Source organism: Perissodus microlepis, chromosome 7 (genome assembly GCF_051167445.1).
Source record: "Perissodus microlepis isolate ML-2025 ecotype Zambia chromosome 7, ASM5116744v1, whole genome shotgun sequence".
NCBI lineage: Eukaryota > Metazoa > Chordata > Actinopteri > Cichliformes > Cichlidae > Perissodus > Perissodus microlepis.
The window spans coordinates 53058479-53078182 of record NC_140467.1 but is presented as its reverse complement, the minus strand read 5'-3'; the positions used below and the strand labels follow the sequence as shown (position 1 = coordinate 53078182).

Sequence of the window (19704 nt, the reverse complement as noted above, 5' to 3'; positions counted from 1 at the left end):
GCTGTGATAAACTCCTGCCTCTGTGGATCTGGTGCTTAAGGCCTGTTCTGGTGCTGCTATTATCAGAGCCTCTGTGTTGCTCTTTAGGCCACAGCCTTTTTTGTATTTTCTTCCACTGGTAATATTTCCTAATGTCAGCCACTTCCTCTGTTTGTGAATGGTACAATGATGTGTCTTCCATGATAGTTCCTTCATCTCATCCAGCTGCCTAAGACATTTTCGTAATAGCTCATCTCTGGGTCCATATTCCTGATGTATTTGTGGATGCTCCATAATTCTCAAGGCAGTTGGCTGTAGCTGACCTTTAATTTTCATCATGATTCCCAATTGCCTGTAGGATACCCTGGTATTTGTAGCTGGTACCATTAGTGTGTATTCTGGCAATTCTTATCTAGTCCAAGTGACATCCTGATGTCCACAATAGAGATCCTGGTGAAGTGGATCAGTGAGTCGATGTCTTGCTTGCTTCTTGTGTACATCTTCAAATCATCCATGTACAGGAGGTAACTAGTAGTCACTCCACTCTTAAATCTATCATATCCACACTTACTAAAGAGCTGGCTTCGGGGGTTGAAGCGTATTCAGAACAACGGCAGGGATAGGGCATCACCTTGTTATATTCTGCACTTGATGACAACTTGTGCAACTGCCCTGAAGTTGCCCTTAACCCTTTCATGCATGAAGTATGACAACCTCAATCAGGATTTTTTTCTTAAGAATTTGTATTCATCTTTAGGCATGAAAAGATTAATAAAATACTTTAAAAACAAAATCCTGATTGAGGTTGTCATAATTCATGCATGACAGGGTTAAATAACAATAATTACAATGAAACACGTCATACATCTATAGTAACATTAAACGACTAGTGGGTGGCAGGGTATGGAGTGACACATCAGTGTCCAATATAGTGGTTTATGTGCAAGTATACCATCAACACTAACGCAAATACAAGAAAACAGCCTTTGAATAGCTGTCCATTTGTTTGAATAGCTGTCCATTTGTTGAACAAAATAATTATATCCACTGTTACCCAAAAATCTAAAGCTGCTTTTTTCCACTATAAGGTGTAATACCACCTGCTATGCCAACTTTGCTAATTCTGTTTATTCCAGCTTCTTTTATACTCAAAGTACTGAACTATAGAACCTTTTCTTTCATGGTGCTCATGAAACATATGGCTGCTCATCTGTTCCAGTTAATATTTCATTTAGTCCTAAATCCATAATTCCTGTTTTATGTTTCCGTCTGTTATTCTCATGTAATATGTACTCTCACTGATTTTGGATTGATGTCTTTTTCTTTCTTTTTTTTATGGCACATTCATCATATTCTAGTTTTGTTACTAAATGAAAACATTGTGGTTACTAAGATTATTAGAGCCTCTAGAAATTACTATTTGATTTGGGATTATGAAATGACTGTGGACTGTTGATTTTTATAGGTGAAAGAATGACGAATAACCATATACGAGTCATTATATAACTATTCTGTGTTTATGTGTTCAACTGTCATAAATCAACTTTGCCAACAAAAAAAGTATACACCCCTCTGTTTCCATCTATTCACTCCCACTTATTCGATTCAGGGTCGAGGGGTGCTGGATGGTATTCATAACAGTCATATCCTTTTGAAATATCCCGTCATTCCAAATTTTACCCACTGGGTTCACATCTTATTTCATAGTAAAATAAAAAATAGAATGATGAAAAAACTATGAATTTTTTTTTAAAAAAACGAACGATATCGATACTTTGCCTCTATATTTGAGGCATGCGCATATTTCTGTTTAATAAAACAGAACTACGAAGAGGTGTGAAAGGAACAAGAAGACGAAGAAGAAAGAATTTTCATCGTCACTTCCTATTCAGACCTGGTCGGGTCACGTGATGTGGTATTAGCTCGATGACTCTGCTATGTTTATCGTTTGCGGAAACGTTGAAGAAATGTTGATTTTCACGCTTTTATCAGTTTACTGTCATCGGGGGATGCCGCGCGGCTGTTCAGAGACTCGTTTTTGCCGGCGCTGCCCGAAGAGTTTGACTTCGAAAACGGACGCTGTAGGCCTACACGTCACGTGACCAACATGCGGCGGAGCGTTTGATAAAAAGATGGCGTGAGCGCGACGGAGCGGATAGGACAACAAGCCCCGAACTGCTGAGCGCTGCTGATCGCGAGCCGCAGCGGCCGTTCAACCACCAGGTGAGCACATCGGCGTGGGAACGCTTCGTTTTAACGCTAGCTCAACTTCTTCGCGAGGAAAATGTAAAAATTACGGTGTTGCGCTGATTGTTGAAGAATAAATTCCAAGTTCTCGATTTGAAGATAGCGGGTAGCTGGTCTGAACGCTCCTTGTTGCTAATGTTAGCTAGCAAAAGCCGCGACACAGTGGGGGAGAGTACAGTGAGTATCAAAACAATGTGAGGGGTCGATAGCATGTTTCTTTTTTTTTCGTTAGCTGTGGTGCAGGAGAGTAGGAGGGGTAGCCTGCTGGAAATAGTCGAAGTTGGTGTTTTTTTAAAACTCAGTTAGTGCTGAAAAAACTTGCTAACGTCATTTATCAGCAACTCGTTATCAACTTCAAGGAGCGCCGACGTAACAAGCTAGCTAGAGGTCTCTAATACGGTGTAGTGGAATCAAAGTATCCGTGATAGTTAGACCAGTGAGAGATAAAGTAAACCTGGAGAAAACAAACATTTCCAGGAGCGAGAATCTACAGTAGGATAAATGGACTGACATATGGACGTAAGCAAGTATCCGTGGTTACCGTTAATAACATTGAGCCATAACGGCTGTAAGCTTTCTTTCTGAATTTTGTACGTGGTTGAACTTGGCATTAGGTTAGCCTCTGTCAGTTTGAGAGTATTTCACCTTTCTGACTTGTCACTGAAATACTGAATATGAAACTGGTTTTCAGTTTCAGCAGCTTAGCTTTCGGTTAGTGAGCAAGCTAGCGTAGCTTAGCTGTGTCACCCTGATCCAAGCAGGCCAGTTTAGCTTGTACAACATTCTGAAAAACCACGCAGTGGCTGTTGCAGACTGGTGTTTGTCTTATATATGTATTCTTTGAGCTTATATAATATATAATATATACGATATTATTGTTTGCATAAATAATAAGGCTATGAACCACCCGAGCTAACGAGGTAGGAGAACCTCTGATGATCCAGAGAGAGCAGGAAGTTATAAGAGGGCATTGCAAACACGTGTCTTGTTTTGGGTCACTTTGGAACAAGTCTTTGTATCACACGGGTGTGTAGAAGTTGCTATAGTACTCGGCTAGCTTTAATTCTCGTGTTGTTAATCCTACCAACGACTGAATTAAAGTATATCGAGTCAGCGTTTACAAGAATTGTTCATCATTAATTTGCTTGTTTCGATCTTGCAAGAGTTGAGGAGAGTTTAAACATCCAAACAGCTTATATTTGATTGAAACAGCATTTGCTGATTTAAGTTTAGCATCAAAAGTTTGTTGTTTCATGCTGAGTGTGAAATATAATCTATTTTTCATTGGAAAGCGTAACTTTGAATTTTGTTTTACACTGATTGTTTTGTACCCCACGTGTGCTTTACATGTGGGTCTTGATATTTGTGGTTTACATTACTCTTTTGGGTTTCCTTTGTAAGCTGTCCCCATTGTATGTCTCTATGTCTGGTTACTGTAAATGACATGTAAGAATGAGGATTGATTATTACTGGTCTGCTTTTGATGGCAACGTTTGATTGTATTTGTTTAAGCAGAGCTCAGTTTTTCTAATGCATCTGAATCTGAACTAGAGACTAAAATGAGCTTTAAATGGGTAAAAGATGTAACCTTATGAGGCTACACATGTTGCTTGACGTGGAAAGTTTTCATTTGGCTGAAAATAGCATTCATTTTTAAATTCACAGTTGAGTTTCATGGTTGCACAGAGTGAATAGTTTCTTTTGCATCCCAGGGAAGGGTGTCTCGCTGTGTTGGAGAATTTTTAGGGCTGCGGATGAAGAGAAGTTATACTAACAATTAGTCTTTGTTTGTATTGGCTGATTACACACTGTAAAAAATGCAGATGACACGTACCTAACACATGACAAAAAGGTCTTCGGATTACTTGTTTTTAGAGGGATTCGTATTAGGCTGGGAATGTTCACACTTGAGAGGCCAGAAACATTTTTTTTGTTGATTTCCCCTTTGGTTCATTATAACACAATTAACAAAAAGGCTGCTGATTTTCTATCCACTCCGTGTTAACTTCTGAGTGTGATTTCCATCATACCATCATTATTGGACCTGTAGATAATCAACATTCTAAATGGAAGATGTTTCCATAAGGTTATATTAACGTTTGTCTTGCAGATGGATCCCGGACAGGATTTACTTCTCGCTGCTCTCAGTGAGAGTGGAATTTGCCCAAATGATATTGGCTTATTTGATGTTGATTCTCAGGATGTTGCACAGCCCTCTACAACCCAGCAAGTAAGATGATCCTTAGTTTTTGTTCTTATGGAGAAATTACTGTTTATACATCTGTATATATGTTAATGTTATCATTTGCTTTCCTACAGTCTATCTCCATCAGTGCCCTGGATGTTGGTGTTGGTGTGGGGACGGAGTCAGTAGAAGTTGTTCGACCTGAACATCCTGCTGCAGTCCCCATTGTTACCATCAGGGTGAGATTACAGAATAATATGTTCCTCTTGTTTTAGTTAACACTGGTATTTTGCAGCTTATGTTTTGCGGTGTGAATTCAAATGTACTATCTTTATTTTTTACCAGCACAAACCTCAGCCATCAACCACCACGTTTGTCTTAAATCAGCTGAATCAGTTGCCTCCACTGGGAGCTGTTGTGACCAAACAGTCTGCTATTAACCCTGTCAAGCATACCATAACTGTCACCAAGGTGGTTCATGTGGCGAATTCAACCCTGCGAAGTTCACTAGCCCCCTCTTCCACAAGTATTCCCCCTTCAGCATCCACAGTAGTGCCTTCTAACAGAGATCAGGTGAGTTTATGCAGCTCATATTTTCAGTGGGTAAGTAGTTTAGTCAGTGGAAAAGCATTTTACTTGGTTATGCTAATCATTCTAATCTCAGCAGATTCAGTTGAAAGACCTCCTTCGGCCCAGCAGTGTGAAGAGCACTGGTCTAAAGGGCAACAGTCTGATAGAGCTCATGAAGCTCAAGCCTCCACCTGATATTGCTCCACCAGTAGCAACAGCCACAGGCCCAGGTGAGTTATCATGTGTTCTTGTAAATATGTATTGTAAACATTTCGACTAATACTTAACACAGCAGGCCGCATAAATAAATCATTTCAGGTTCTTCAAATCATGTCATAGAAGGTAATGGTCTATTTCTTACAGTGTTACTGAATGTGGTTGTAGCAAAAACGTATTAAGCACTTGTTCATAAGTAACTTATATCAAAGGCATTATCAGAGAAAGACATGGTACCCAAATGGTCCTGAATAGAAATAGAATCGTCCCATTCCTGTTTCCATGCGAACAGCCAAAAAGACTAACACATTAGACAGTCATGTTGTTCTGCTGACGTGTGCGTACATTAGAGGATTATGACAGTTAAAAGTGTGTGGTGGCAAGCATGTCTTTTCATTGTCATTATTAATGCAATGGGGAAAATTTTATGGTTGGCCTAATTTATCAATAACACGAATTAGCATGGCTTTTGTTCAGTGCTCCTGGTGGGAGGAACCAGAGATGCTCGTTGTGTTGCCAGTCTTGAGTTTCTTAGTTGAGTTAAAGCTGTTGTGTTGTAGAACTGCAGCTTAAAAAAAAAACAAATAAAGATATTTTTATTTAGTTTGACTAGGAAATCTATGCATGCATTTTGATGTCCCCTGACCACTGAAATTGAATATATGTTTCTCTTCCAGTATATTTAGATAGGGATTTCCAACAGTAAGCATGTCTTTGGACTGTGGGAGGAAGCGGATTTACCTACCTAATGACTTTTTTATATTATCCTAAATGACTCCTAGTAGGGCTGCTGTTAATATTATTTACCAGCATTGTCATCACTTTATTGGTAGGTTAATAAAACATAGGAAAGGGGGAGGGGCAAATAATAACTTTAGAGCCTGAGTTTACGTCATAGTTAAAAGTTTTAGTCTATGAATTGAAATGACTAAAATGTGAGAAAAACACATTCTGCATTTAAGAAGTTGAAAACGGATATATTTTATTTGAATACATGTGTTCATATAAATATAAGAACTTTATATTTGAAGTTGTTGCTAATAAACATTCAGTCTGCTGGTAGTTTTCTGACCTGTTATTTTTGCTATTGTTATACTATTGGAAAATATTAATAAACATAGGTAAGTGGTGATGGGGTTTTGACCTAGTTTTCATTCATCATTCATATTTTGGATGGGTTTATCATGAGTCTGTATTAAGTCTTAAGTTTAATTTTCCAACTCCATGCCACAGCTGTGACGTTTTAATCATTTTGTTGATAAGAATCATTAAGCTCACCTCAATCCCAGAGAGCTAAAATGATCTTTAAAGTTGTAGTTGGTTGAAGCGGTTGTAACTGGTTTAAATCCTGGCTGAGCTCATCCAGAGCTGAACATAGTGGAATCACATCTGTTTGCATCTCATGAGACAGATGTTTACCTGGAAAATAAAATGAAAAATAGAAATAATAGCATAAACTAACAATATGCTGTTTATTTGTTGTCCTAACTATTATAGTTTAGCAGAGACATCTTTCTGATTTTTAAGCATTGCCTCAAAAATAACAAGTCATCCACGTGGCATTGACCATACCAGTAACAGTTTAATGGCGTGTTGGTGTTTTAGGTGACTTGAACAATGGAATCAAGAGAGAAGTTTTGGGTAAAGATGCTACCAGGATCTGGATTCATGATGACATTAAACTACAAACCTTTCCACATTCTCTGGTAAGTGTTATAATATTAAAGGTGGACAGTTATGGTAATTTTCATGTTTTTAATTTTTCTTTATAGAGTAGATATAAGTGATTCTAAATAGTTCTTTTTGGTCTTGCTTGGCCTTGGCTTACAATTTAAAAGCAGAACATTGCTTACACATGACTCTATACAGAAACCTCCAGTGGTGAAGGAAGAGGATGAGCCTGAGGAGGAAGAGGAGGATGAGCTGGGTCATGCTGAGACTTATGCAGAGTACATGCCACAGAAATGTAAGTACTACAGTTTTAAATCAAAGAATCAGAGTTTTATCAATAATGAGACATTTTGTCACTAAGCAAGGAGCTCAAGGCCAATGAACTAGACTGTGGAGTAACAGCAGTGTCAGCATCACCCTTAATCAATACTGCTCCATCAAATCAAACAAGAAGCAGCCGCCTGCTGCTGCTGCTTCCTTCTTCCTCTGACCACTTGGTTTTGTCACTGCAGTAAAGGTTGGCCTGAGGCACCCAGATCCCGTTGTAGAGACCAGTTCTCTGTCCAGTGTGAGCCCTCCAGATGTGTGGTACAGACTGACCATCCCAGAGGAAGTCATTGACAGGGGCTGCCTCTCTGCGTTGCAGCTGGAAGCTATTACATATGCAGCTCAGGTAATCACTGGAAACTGACTGACTATACAGTAACTTTCTTTCTTTTATTCATAAAAAAAAACCCAAAAAACTAAAAAATGCATCTGTGGTTGGTTGTTCCACTTTAACTCTTCTGTTGTTGTTTCACCAAAACTTGCTATTTGAAAACGGCGTATAATATTTAATGTGATGATCTTCTGTTCTGCTGCGATTGTTGTTTAGGTATTTTTATTTTTGCGGAGTTCTTTGCTATTCCCTATCTTGAAAAATAAAATTTCTTATCTCACTGTACCACAGCAACATGAAACATTCCTCCCAAATGGTGATCGAGCTGCTTATTTGATTGGCGATGGAGCTGGTGTGGGGAAAGGCAGGACGATTGCAGGGATCATCTATGAGAATTACCTCCTGGGCAGGAAGAGGTCACTATGGTAAGTTCTAATATTTGCCACAGTCGTTGACAGATGATTGACTGTAAAATAAAACCCTAAACATGTCCTCTGTATAATATTTTGTGTATTATTGTCATCTCTTAAGGTTTAGTGTCTCAAATGATTTGAAGTATGATGCTGAAAGGGATTTAAGAGACATTGGAGCCAAGAACATCCAGGTTCATTCCCTGAACAAGGTAAAACACTTTCATGATGTACACAATAATGTCAAGTGTTTACTCACTCGTATGACATTACACTTTTCTGTTTTTCAGTTCAAATATGGCAAAATCTCTTCAAAGCACAATGGAAGTGTGAAGAAAGGTGTCATCTTTGCCACCTACTCCTCTTTGATAGGAGAGAGCCAGTCAGGAGGGAAATATAAGACCAGATTTGAGCAGCTTCTCCACTGGTGTGGCGAAGACTTTGATGGAGTCGTATCCTTTCAGAAGTGTTTCTTTTTTCTTTTCTTTTTTTTAAATGCATACAAAAGGTTGATTAGACCATTTTTGTTTTCATGTACACATGAGTATGATTAGTTATATGTAAAATAAGATAAATATAAGGGGTTTCCTTAACAAAGTGTCCTTTAGATCGTCTATGATGAGTGTCATAAAGCCAAAAACGTTTGTCCAATTGGCTCCTCCAAGCCTACAAAAACTGGGCTTGCAGTGTTGGAGCTGCAGAACAAACTCCCAAAGGCTCGGGTTGTGTATGCAAGTGCTACAGGTTTGTTAACAACACAAACATAATTTGATCCATGAATAAATTGGCAGTCTTAAATCCTATTATTATGCATCTTTGCAAACATTAAATATTGTAACAAAAAAAATCCTATGTAGGTGCCTCTGAACCACGAAACATGGCCTACATGAACCGGCTGGGCATATGGGGACACAAAACACCCTTCAGAGAATTTGGGGACTTTATCCAAGCTGTTGAGCGCAGGTAAGCCTTTACAGTTGCAGAAGAAGCCATAGACTTGAAAGACAAAGTTCCCAAAAGTCATTAAGTCTGATATTGGAATCAAGGTCATTTGCTAAATGATTAATTAGGGCTGTGCGGTATGATGAAATATATCGGATGGCGAAAGTAAAACATCTATTGTTTCATATTAGACGCTATCGTTTGTTTCGTGGTGTCGCAAAATACATTGTTTACTGCAGTATTTTATTTATTTATTTTTTTCTTCATCGTTTGGATGGTCACCACGTGGATGCAGGCACAAAGAATACCAACATGGCCAGTGAAGTTGAGGCAGAACCAGGTTGCTCCAAACAGAAGGACCTGTCAAAGCAAATCAAGGGCCTTATTCCTAAATGAGGGGCTTATGAAAAGTCTGACACAGACCAGAAAACTGTACTATGCAAATTATGCCGCAAACTGGTCCCCACCACAGACAAAATGAATAAATCAGCTGTGATACCTGTGACTGTTCTTAGTCAGTTGTTTTTATAGTCACTGTCTACACTGTTATTTCTGTAATTTGAGGTTGTCACATTTTTTTATTTTTATTTTCCAATTTTTATATGTTATAAGCACAAAGGGGGACATTTTTAATTTCTGCTGTTTTATTTTGTGTCCTGAATTCTATGGCACTATATGGTTGAAAATAACATTTGTATATCATGTATCGTGATATAGCCGAAAAATGTCGCCATATTAGATTTTCCTCATATCGCCCAGCCCTGTGATTAATTTTGTATGTGTGTGGGTTTTTTTTCCACTAAGTGCTTGCTTTGATACAAGGAGGAAAAAAAAATTAAGGATGAAGTTACATGAGCTAACATTCGAAAAAGGGTGCTAGCTAATAGCTTTTCTACTTTTCCACTGGCCGCTTCATACTTCATAGAAGCCTCTTGTAGGTCATAATATGCACGTCATTTTTGCATACATTTTCTTCTCAATTCCAGAGGTGTTGGCGCCATGGAGATTGTAGCTATGGACATGAAGCTGAGAGGGATGTACATTGCAAGACAGCTGAGTTTTACAGGTGTGACTTTCAAGATCGACGAGGTTCCCCTGACTCAGCAATATATCAACATGTACAACAAATCTGTTAGACTGGTGGGCATCTACCTCTTCATCACTTTAATTCTTCCGTTTGTGCTTGCACTATTTTATTTCAACTTTGTCTCCTGCTTCTTCCAGTGGGTGAGTGCACGGGAAAGGTTCCAGCAGGCTGCAAACCTCATGGATGCAGAGCAACGCATGAAGAAGTCCATGTGGGGTCAGTTTTGGTCTGCCCACCAAAGGTTCTTTAAGTATCTCTGCATTGCCTCCAAAGTCCACAGAGTGGTTCAGCTGGCCAGAGAAGAGGTTCAGAATGGAAAGGTAAAACTGTTTTTGAAGTGTGATTAACAGTGATGTTGTTGCCCTCACTAACTGGTTAAACAAATTGATATATCAATATATTTGATATGTAGGGTGTGTCAGCTGAAGCAAGTTTCTGCAGGGACGTGGACTTTAACCTGCAAGAAAATACGGCTGCATGTGATAGCTAAAGTTAGGCACACTTGGCAAATTAATCTGACGCGTGTGTGTGCGTGTTTGCATGCGTTGCTGTATATGCCACAAAGTGCTACACATAGCGGAATTTAAAACTCCCACACAATCTGAATTTGGGTAGTTGTGTTTGTGTGGCTGTTGAGATCCGTTGAAACAAATACTCAGTGACTTGAAGCAGTAACTGTCAATTGTAGGTTTACTCCACAATAAAAGCACAACTGTGCATCCTGTGATTGTCATTGACAATATGAAAGACACCTGAATGAATAGATGATTGATCCAGCTCCTGCTCTTAAAGGACCAATCAGTAGCCAAATGGGAGAACATGACCGAATCTCCAATTCAGTTGTTAAGTGATGAAGCGATGAACCATACCAGTTGACAGGGAAAACTTTTATCCTAAAAAAAAATCAGCTTGAGGCCCTTGACATAGCAAAATGTAACACTTATAACTAGCTAAAGGTGTTTTGTTAACACTTAGTTATTACAAGGTAATTGCAAACAGAACTCACAAATTTGTTTGGTCCTATTGGATCTTATCGAGCTTCTTACTATTCTGTTTTGTTTTAGCCGTACCAAAGGAATTTCCCATCTTTGGGATAAATAAAGTATTATCTTATCCTTAAGCATACATTGTTTTGCTACACACGTAGACATACTGAGGATGTTTTTATCATGTGTTTAGTTTTTTACTTTCACAGCTTATAAAATGTAGCTGTGGATTATTTCCCTTGTTGTTAGTGCATCCCACCAGACTGCAACTTTTTAAGTGTTTTCAGTTTTTGCCAGGGGATGGAATTGAATTGTTTTCCCCTCTGCTGTGGGGGACTAAAATGCACTATATCTTTATGGCAGCTGAACAGAGAAGTGAATAGAGTTGGGTGTAATTGGAATTGGGAATAACATTAGGGACCAAAGCCCTGGCCACAAACTTTAATAGTGATTTGAAATATAAAGTTGTGCAATTCTGATCATTTGTCTCCTAAATAAGAGAAAAAATAAGCTAACCAGTTTTTACCTTTTATAGTGTGTGGTGATTGGCCTTCAGTCCACTGGTGAAGCAAGAACACTGGAGGCCTTGGAGGAAGGAGGGGGAGAACTCAATGACTTTGTTTCAACTGCAAAGTACGGACTGACTTAAAATGACAGTTTTGTGACAGTGTGAACATAGTTGTGTGTCTTTATCATGACAATAATGCGATAAAATGTTTCTGTTGTAGAGGTGTGCTACAGTCCTTGATTGAAAAGCACTTCCCAGCTCCAGACAGACAGAAGCTTTACAGCCTGCTGGGTATCGACCTCTCAGCAAAGAAGACCCCCTCTCCCAGTGACACAGCAGTAGAACAAGAACAGAAGGGCAAGAAGAGGAAAGGTTAAAAAAAAAAAAAAAATCATAATAACATTAATGATGCCTAAAACTCAGCTCAGCAAAAAGATGGCTCGTGTAAATCAAGTTGTGCTTTTGCATCATTCTTATTTCATTCTGCTTCTCCAGGTTCAGAGGTTAAAAAGCAGCAGAAAAAGCGTCCCCGGAAGCATGGGGGTCTGTCGGGTACGAGTTCAGATGAGAGCCAGTCAGAGGAGTCGGACAGAGACTGTGACAGTGATGACAGCTTCAAATCAGTCAGCTCAGCAGACGAAGATGATGATTTCAACCCATTCAGAGAAGAGTCTGACGATGACGATGGTGAGGATACTAGGGGAGCCTGGATGTAAATTAAAGCATTTCAAAGTGAATTGGAGCAAATCAGTATTTTTTTTTATTTATGTTTTCCTCCTTCTAGATCCATGGCTTAACAGGAAGGAACCAAAGAAAGGGAAGGAGAAGAAGAAGAAAAAGAGGAGAAAGAGTATTGATCCAGACTCGATTCAAAGTGCCTTGTTGGCCTCGGGGCTGTGCTCCACTAGGCCTACTTTCACTGCCTCAGTTAATCCCCCCAGCACGCCTGCCACAGGTAAGCATGTTCCAGCATGGCAAGATAAACTTATATTACCCTGACTGAGCTTTTTGGAGGTTAATGAATACTGTGTCTTTCCTTGTTCATCAGTCAAGTCAGACAGTCAGGAAAGCTGCCTAACAAGTCAGGACTCAGTGGAACTTGCCCAGAAAATGAAGAAAGAGCTGCTTGAAAAACTGGAGGATCTGGCAGAGGATCTGCCTCCCAACACTCTGGATGAGCTCATAGATGATTTGGGAGGACCTGAAAATGTAGCTGAGGTAAAAATAATTGTTGTATGTAGGCTGGACTTCCAGTTCCCCTGTTCACCCACCCCACCACTTTTTAAGTTGGATTGTCCTGTATGAATTTTAACTTTGCGAATTCTTTAATTGTGCTTCAGATGACTGGCCGTAAAGGTCGTGTGGTCAGCAACGATGATGGGACCATCACTTATGAATCTCGCTCTGAGCTGGACGTCCCTGTGGAAATACTCAATCTCACTGAGAAGCAGAGGTTCATGGATGGAGAGAAGGTAAAGTAATTTTTTATTTTTTAAAAAAAATTAATTATATATATAAATAAATAAATAAATTTTGTAATTTAGTTTTAATCCTTTGGGTTTGTTTGCTTTTACCACCTTCCTGGCATGTAACCAATTTCAATATGCACTTAAACTGTACTGCTGTAGGCCTGCTGTAGAATTGAACCAACAGGGTTCAGAGCTGTGGCTTGTAGTTGACTGACGTGTCTATAAATACAGACGTCACAGCTGCTAATTGCACTTTTGTGTCTGGAGTGTAACATTCACTCATCTGTTCCTTCAACCAGAACATAGCCATCATTTCAGAAGCAGCAAGCTCGGGTATATCCCTGCAGGCTGACCGTCGAGTGAAGAACCAGCGGCGGAGAGTCCACATGACACTAGAGCTGCCGTGGAGCGCAGACAGGGCTATACAGCAGTTTGGTCAGTAGATATTACTCCTCTGTACTCTCAGTACATGATTTTTCTTTGGTTTCCTCCTCCTGTGTTAGACTGCACCCTGTTAATAAAAAAAGAATAATAAAAAGGTATGTAACAAAATTGATGTTCTATTCTCAAACACAGGGAGAACCCACAGATCAAACCAGGTCACAGCTCCAGAATATGTCTTCCTCATATCGGAGCTTGCAGGAGAGCAAAGATTTGCATCCATTGTTGCCAAAAGACTAGAAAGCCTGGTGAGGATGCTTATTTCTTATTTCTCTTAAGTCTTGTAGAGACTTTTCTCTTCATATGTGGACTTCATTTGTGTTCATTCTTTGTAACAGGGTGCTCTCACTCATGGTGACAGAAGAGCAACAGAAACTCGGGATCTGAGCAGATTCAATTTTGACAACAAAGTAAGAACATCAAGCACTTCTCTGAGAGGATGTCTTATGGTTTTTAGGGCAGTGACTCACTCATACTCTCCCACAGTATGGCAGAAACGCTCTGGAAATTGTGATGAAGTCAATTGTAAAGCTTGATACTCCATTAGTGTCTCCACCCTCGGACTTTAAAGGGGATTTCTTCAAAGGTATGACTCATACACTGTTAACCACGGACAGGAGTTATTTCCTGCATTTCTGCAGGCTTGTGTTTGCTGTGCATGTAGTTCATACTGTAGATGTTGGTATGTTTGCTGTATACCTTTCTGTTTTTTTGTTTGGTTTTTTTTTTTTAATCAATTACTTGCACATATGGTTATTGTCTTTTTTTTTTCTACAGAAATTCAAATTGGATTAGTAGGTGTTGGCCTCATAAATGTGGAGGACAGATCTGGCACACTATCACTAGACAAAGGTGACTAGAAACTGGGGAATTTCAAGGAGAATCTCTTGTTTTTACTTCTTGGGAACCTTTAAATAACCACGTGCCTTGTTACTGTTGCAGACTACAACAACATGGGGAAGTTCCTGAATCGTATTTTGGGCATGGAGGTCCATCAGCAGAATGCTTTGTTTCAGTACTTTTCTGACACGCTTGCAGCGGTGATTCAGGAAGCAAAGAAGAATGGCAAATATGACATGGGCATTCTCGGTAAGATTATTCAACTGCTTTTACAAACACAGAAGCAAGGCTGGGCCAAAGGATGGCCTTTGTAATAAATTATTAAGTGTTTTATTCTTTCTTGGAGATTGAATGTTACTGTTGTGTTTCATTTTAATCATTCAATGCATTTATTTCTGTCCTCTGTTGTTAGATCTGGGCTCAGGTGATGAAAAAGTAAAGAAGGTGGACTGCAGGAAATTTCTAACACCTGGCTACACTACATCAGGGCATGTTGAACTCTACACTGTAAGTTCATATATGCATATGCTCTAGTCAGAGATTTGCATGATTAGTTGGTTCAGCTATAGACTATGTATGAGGACGAGACGTGGTACTGAAGAAATCTTTTTTTTTTTTTTTTTTTTTTTTTTTAATCTTACTTTGGGGCAAAGTTGGTGAATCTTTTAACTGGTAATTCTATATTACCAGTTAAAAGTGAGGGGGGGAAAGGGAGGGATATTTAACCTCCTTTTTTGTGTGTGTGTGATACGCTCAGTCTTGACTTTTTTAATGTGTTTTCTTACTTTTAGACTTGTTATTTTGTATGCCATTTATAATGTTGTGTCATAGCAACCATGCCCCTGACTTTGTGTCTTCATTCACAGGTAAGTGTTGAACGGGGAATGTCCTGGGAAGAAGCCACACACGCTTGGGCAGACCAGAATGGAGCCGATGATGGTTTCTATGTGCAGGTATGGAAGTGCTAACTACACTTAATAAATGTTATGGAAATCATTGGTAATTCTATTCTTGTGTGTCTGAATTGGGGGGTTCATTCCTTATTGATCACATTTCATTCCTTATTGATCACATTTCATTCCTTATTGATTTTTTTTTTTGTTGCTCAAATAGCCGAACCTCTTTCTGTGTGTTAGCCTCTAGATTGTAATAAAGTGTAGTTAACTCGTACATGTGTGTGTGAATGCAGAGCAGTGACATATGACGTACATGTCTGTGGTTGATTTTCAGATGAGGAACAACAAAAAAACGGCCATCCTTGTCAAAGAGGTGAACACTAAGAAGAGGCTGTTCTTGGTGTACAGGCCCAACACTGGCCGGCAGGTCAAACTGGAGACGTATGCAGACCTCAAGAAGAAATTTAAAAAGGTTAGATGACACTCTTTCCTTTAAACTGTGAGAAGAAGAAGACAGAATATTTTTTGTTAATCATGTGTTTTGCCCTCCCTGTATTAGGTCTTGTCAGAAGATGCCAAGCAGCACTGGACTGACCAGTACAAGTCTTCAGAAAAAATCTGCTCACACGCATATTGGTATGTGCACTTCAGATTTGCATGGTGCTTACTTTGCTTACTGTATTCTAATCTCACATTTGTTGATGACAGAAACTACTTCTCAGAGCACCAAATGCAGATTAATTTGGCAATGAAAATGGTACCAGTATTTAGAACAACACTTTTCTTCTTTTGTCATGAAGACAACTTAATGAGAGGACATCAGCAGCTTCAACCTTTGATGCTTCCATTGCTCTGTGGTCCTCTCTTTTTTTTTTGTAAACCTGTTTGTGTTTTTCTGTTGTCAGGCGCGGTAACTGCAAGAAGGCGTCAGTGGGTCTACAATGTGAAGTTGGTCTTCGGTGCAGGAGGTACTACGTTTTGTGTGGATCAGTGCTCAGTGTTTGGAATGAGCTGGAGGAAGTGCTCACCCCGGTCAGTGGAACCAATGTAAAGGTGCAGATTGTCCGGCTGAGAACCGAAGATGGGCAGAGGATAGTCGGTAAGTTAAGTGACTGCTGTACTAAAGGAGAAGTTCATATTTTGAAAACTAGTCTCATTTCTTGGTAGAGCTGGCGTCTCAGCGAAACTCCTGGTTTTATGTTTTGTGCCTTATTATTTAACTGACAGTCATGTAACATGGTGTCTACAGATGTGTAGACACCGAGCTTATGCTCAGACCTTTTTTTTTTTTTTTTTTTTAATTTCTGTGTTGTTTTTAATGCAGGACTGATCATTCCGGCAAACTGTGTGTCTCCGTTAATTAACAAGCTCTCAACATCGGACCAGTGTCAGCAGCTGGCTGTGCAGGAGCAGCAGAAACGGCAGCAGCTTCACCCTCAGAGTCTGAGCCACACACACCACACATAGTTTAGGGGCTTTAATCCCCATCTCTACCCCTCAAGTTCACATCCCTCCCTGAAGGGATCTCTCTACACTGCAGGCTCCAGGACCTTCTGCACAACCCTCATTGTTCCTGAGGGTCAGAGGTGTGGTACCAAGTTGTGGTGACACTCAGATGTAAAGCAGTGGTTGTATAGAGAAATTTTCTTTTTTCTTCTTCCCTTTTTTTCCCCGCAACCCCCAAAATTTGTAATCTCCAGAGACTCTTCCTTTCACCTGGAGATATTTGACAGGTGATGTATTTTCCTCTGACATTCAGAGTGAGAAGATTTGTGACTTTAAGAGAGCATGTTGATCTGAGTTATCCACTCCTCACCGATACTTTACCCTGTTTTTCCCCAGAACCACCTCAGTATGAAACAAAGACTTTTTGTGGGTCTGGACCAAAAGTAGATGAAGAAAAATCTATGTTTTTTCAGAGTCAGAGGAAAGTCTCAGATGGGCATATAGTGCTTAACTACAATCACATATTAAAGTATGCTAGAGACTCATTATATTAGATATTACCCAGCACTACTGCAGCGTAAGAATTTTTGTTTTTTTCTGAAGCAGAAAAAGTGATGCAGTTTACTGCAGGAAACCTTTTGCTTTTTTGGGAGGGGGGGCTTCTGATGCACTGTATCTGGCGTATTTGCTCATGAGATGGTAAAAACCAAATATCGTTATTGTCAGGTTCCACTTCCTTCTAAAATCAGGCCAATTTCTGTTTTTCACACAGGTCTCAGATTCCTTAAAGTTCCTTTGTTTGTTTTAATGTTTAACTTGAACATTTTGTTCCTCTTTGTCCATGTTGGAACTTGATCAGCCAGTTGTTTGTGAACGTGCATTTGCGTGAGTACTTGGAGCTACAGCAGTTGGTCACCTTCACAAAGATGATTTGGTTATTTTTGCATCAGCTATCCTCTGAGTTCTATATATGGTGTTAAAATGTTAGAGATGATGAATATTAAGCAAACTGGGGAACTAGGTATAATAAATACAATTTAGTGTTTATTAAAGTATTGAAACATTTGATAAATGGTTTATGGCCTTTATTGTAGCTACAAACAGATGGTGTTAAGAGTTTATCTCCTCATGTGAGGGCATTTAACATTACTATACAGTGTTTCCCATTACTATCAGAGGCTTTAAGGGGCAGGTGGTGATAAAATGCAGAGACCATAAATTACTGCAAAGTGCAGTATAGACTCACACTGCACTGAAATGAAACAAAGCACATAAATTAGGCAACTGTAATGGTTGTTTCAGTGTCGTCATTTGTTCAGACGTGGCAGCATTTGAATGCTCACAAGAAGAAATATCATAGACAAAAGTGCTAAATAATTAAAGCTACATTACAGTGCTGTGAATCAGTTGTTAAATGTTTACTTGATGCTTAAAAAATGTTTGGCAATCGAAAAATTTAGGTCATAGTTTGGGGTTGGGGGGAAAACTATTTAATATTGTACTCCTTTCCAATCCATTACAACAGTTTTATTTCTTGACTTGGTCTTTAGCTGGCTGCTATTAAAACAGAGAAAATGGCAAAAAAAAAAAGATTCGTTTTTAAAAAAGGATAAAGGGTTCCTGAAAAATTGTGAAATGCATGTTGTTGACAACAGCCTTTTTCGTGTGTGCGTATGTTCAAGGTTTCACAGCAGTCTGCATCACTGTGTCCTTCTCAGTTTCTCAGTGTTTTTTTTTTTCTTTTGTTACTTTGATTTTTTTTTTTTTTTTTTTTTTTTTGTAAATGTAAATCTGCTCAGGGGTTAAACTCATACGAAGACCCAAAACACAAGAGTTTTACAGTGTATCGCAAATGCATGATTAGAACTCAGTGGTCCTTGGACATCTTTGCTCAGTACAGTTGCTCTGTGTGTGTTTAGCTGTATTTACAGCTCGTATGTGTCAAACATCCAAACATGGTTCTCCAGTTTCTCTGCTTTCTTGAGCTTACTTGTAATTAAGGTCTGTTTGTTGTACAGTCCACTTTTTCTGTTGAGCCTGTACCACCTCAGTCATATGTTGTGTGATGCTCGACCTGCCCTGGAAGGGTCAGAGCAAAGTCTGGATACGTGAGCTGTCCCAGTGGTGATAATTAAACAGAGGATGTGTTTGATTCCTAAACCTGTGGAGTGGTTACTGTTAGGTGGAACAAGAACAAATCTTTGTATCATTTGTACAGTTTGTAAAATGAGTCAAACTGAAATTGTTCATGCATCCTTTTTTTTAATTTTTTTTTTTTTTTTTTTTTTTTTATGGTGGAGGAAGAACTTATTCGTTAGAGCTTGCTCTCTAATTGGAAGTCTCATTTTAACTTGAATGTGCACCATGTACAGACCAACAACTCATGTTATTTTATCTTTTGGGCTGGTGGCTGACTTGGAAACATTTTTTTTTTTTTTTCTGTTTTTTTTTTTTTTTCTTTTTTCTTTTTTTAAATGCTGTCAAAATGTCACGGCAGATTTGGCTCCTCTGAAGTTGAAACACTTGAAGGACTTAAATGTTTTTTCCTTTCATTATTGCACGAGTTGCACTACTGACAAGAGTTGTACAAAAGTTCAAAATTACCTGTATATGACTGAGTGCAATGCTCAATAAAGCTTGGTATACTTCTACATTGTTGTGTGTTGTAATACTGAAAAGCTACTGCATTACATTATAGAATTCTCCAGATATGCAGACTACAGTTACAGATGACTGGACTTGAGTTCTTCCAGAAACATCAGTTAATCGTTTATCAAAAAAACAGCAACTAACAATATGAGATGACAAGTGTGGTATGCTTGTTTTTTGTTTTTAATGCAGGCACTCTGTATTTTATTATTAAAGGCAGTAATGCCACTCTTAAAAATACTCCTATGAAAAGTAAAAATACTGCATGTGAGAATCCTGCAAGGTGCTTACTCTGTATTTATTTATTTATTTAGGTACTTTAAGTACAGCTCTCAGTGTAGTTAATAAGTGCAGAAAAAGCATTACGCATGCATATTAAACGTGTAAGGTGTATATGACCATTTATAGCTCTGTTACTTTAGGTGTTGCTAATAAACTAGCAACTAAGTATATAATGCCATTACATATAATTCCCACACACATAAGTTAATACAAAGTGCATTA

General features: G+C 38.9%; 1 protein-coding gene across 4 annotated transcripts; it reads left to right on the top strand.

Annotated features, from left to right (window-relative positions):
- Positions 1 to 1859: 1859 nt before the first annotated feature.
- On the top strand, positions 1860 to 19202 carry sbno1 (strawberry notch homolog 1 (Drosophila)). 4 transcript variants are annotated; one of them, XM_084935911.1, is made up of 33 exons: positions 1860 to 2202; positions 4337 to 4456; positions 4546 to 4650; positions 4757 to 4984; positions 5076 to 5211; positions 6803 to 6903; positions 7067 to 7163; positions 7381 to 7541; positions 7818 to 7951; positions 8058 to 8148; positions 8227 to 8388; positions 8545 to 8680; positions 8794 to 8899; positions 9865 to 10018; positions 10103 to 10285; positions 11487 to 11584; positions 11680 to 11831; positions 11955 to 12146; positions 12244 to 12414; positions 12508 to 12677; positions 12800 to 12931; positions 13228 to 13363; positions 13505 to 13617; positions 13708 to 13779; positions 13856 to 13955; positions 14147 to 14221; positions 14312 to 14458; positions 14622 to 14716; positions 15076 to 15162; positions 15440 to 15577; positions 15665 to 15741; positions 16011 to 16204; positions 16430 to 19202. In XM_084935911.1, the coding sequence occupies exons 2-33, from the start codon at positions 4337 to 4339 to the stop codon at positions 16570 to 16572; spliced, it is 4206 nt and encodes a 1401-aa protein (XP_084792037.1). In that variant the 5' UTR covers positions 1860 to 2202; the 3' UTR covers positions 16573 to 19202. The 4 variants fall into 4 exon arrangements, with proteins under 4 accessions (XP_084792037.1, XP_084792035.1, XP_084792034.1 ...); XM_084935909.1 differs by lacking the exon at positions 1860 to 2202 and adding an exon at positions 2223 to 2403 and having other exon boundaries at positions 5079 to 5211; XM_084935908.1 differs by lacking the exon at positions 1860 to 2202 and adding an exon at positions 2223 to 2403.
- Positions 19203 to 19704: the final 502 nt, after the last annotated feature.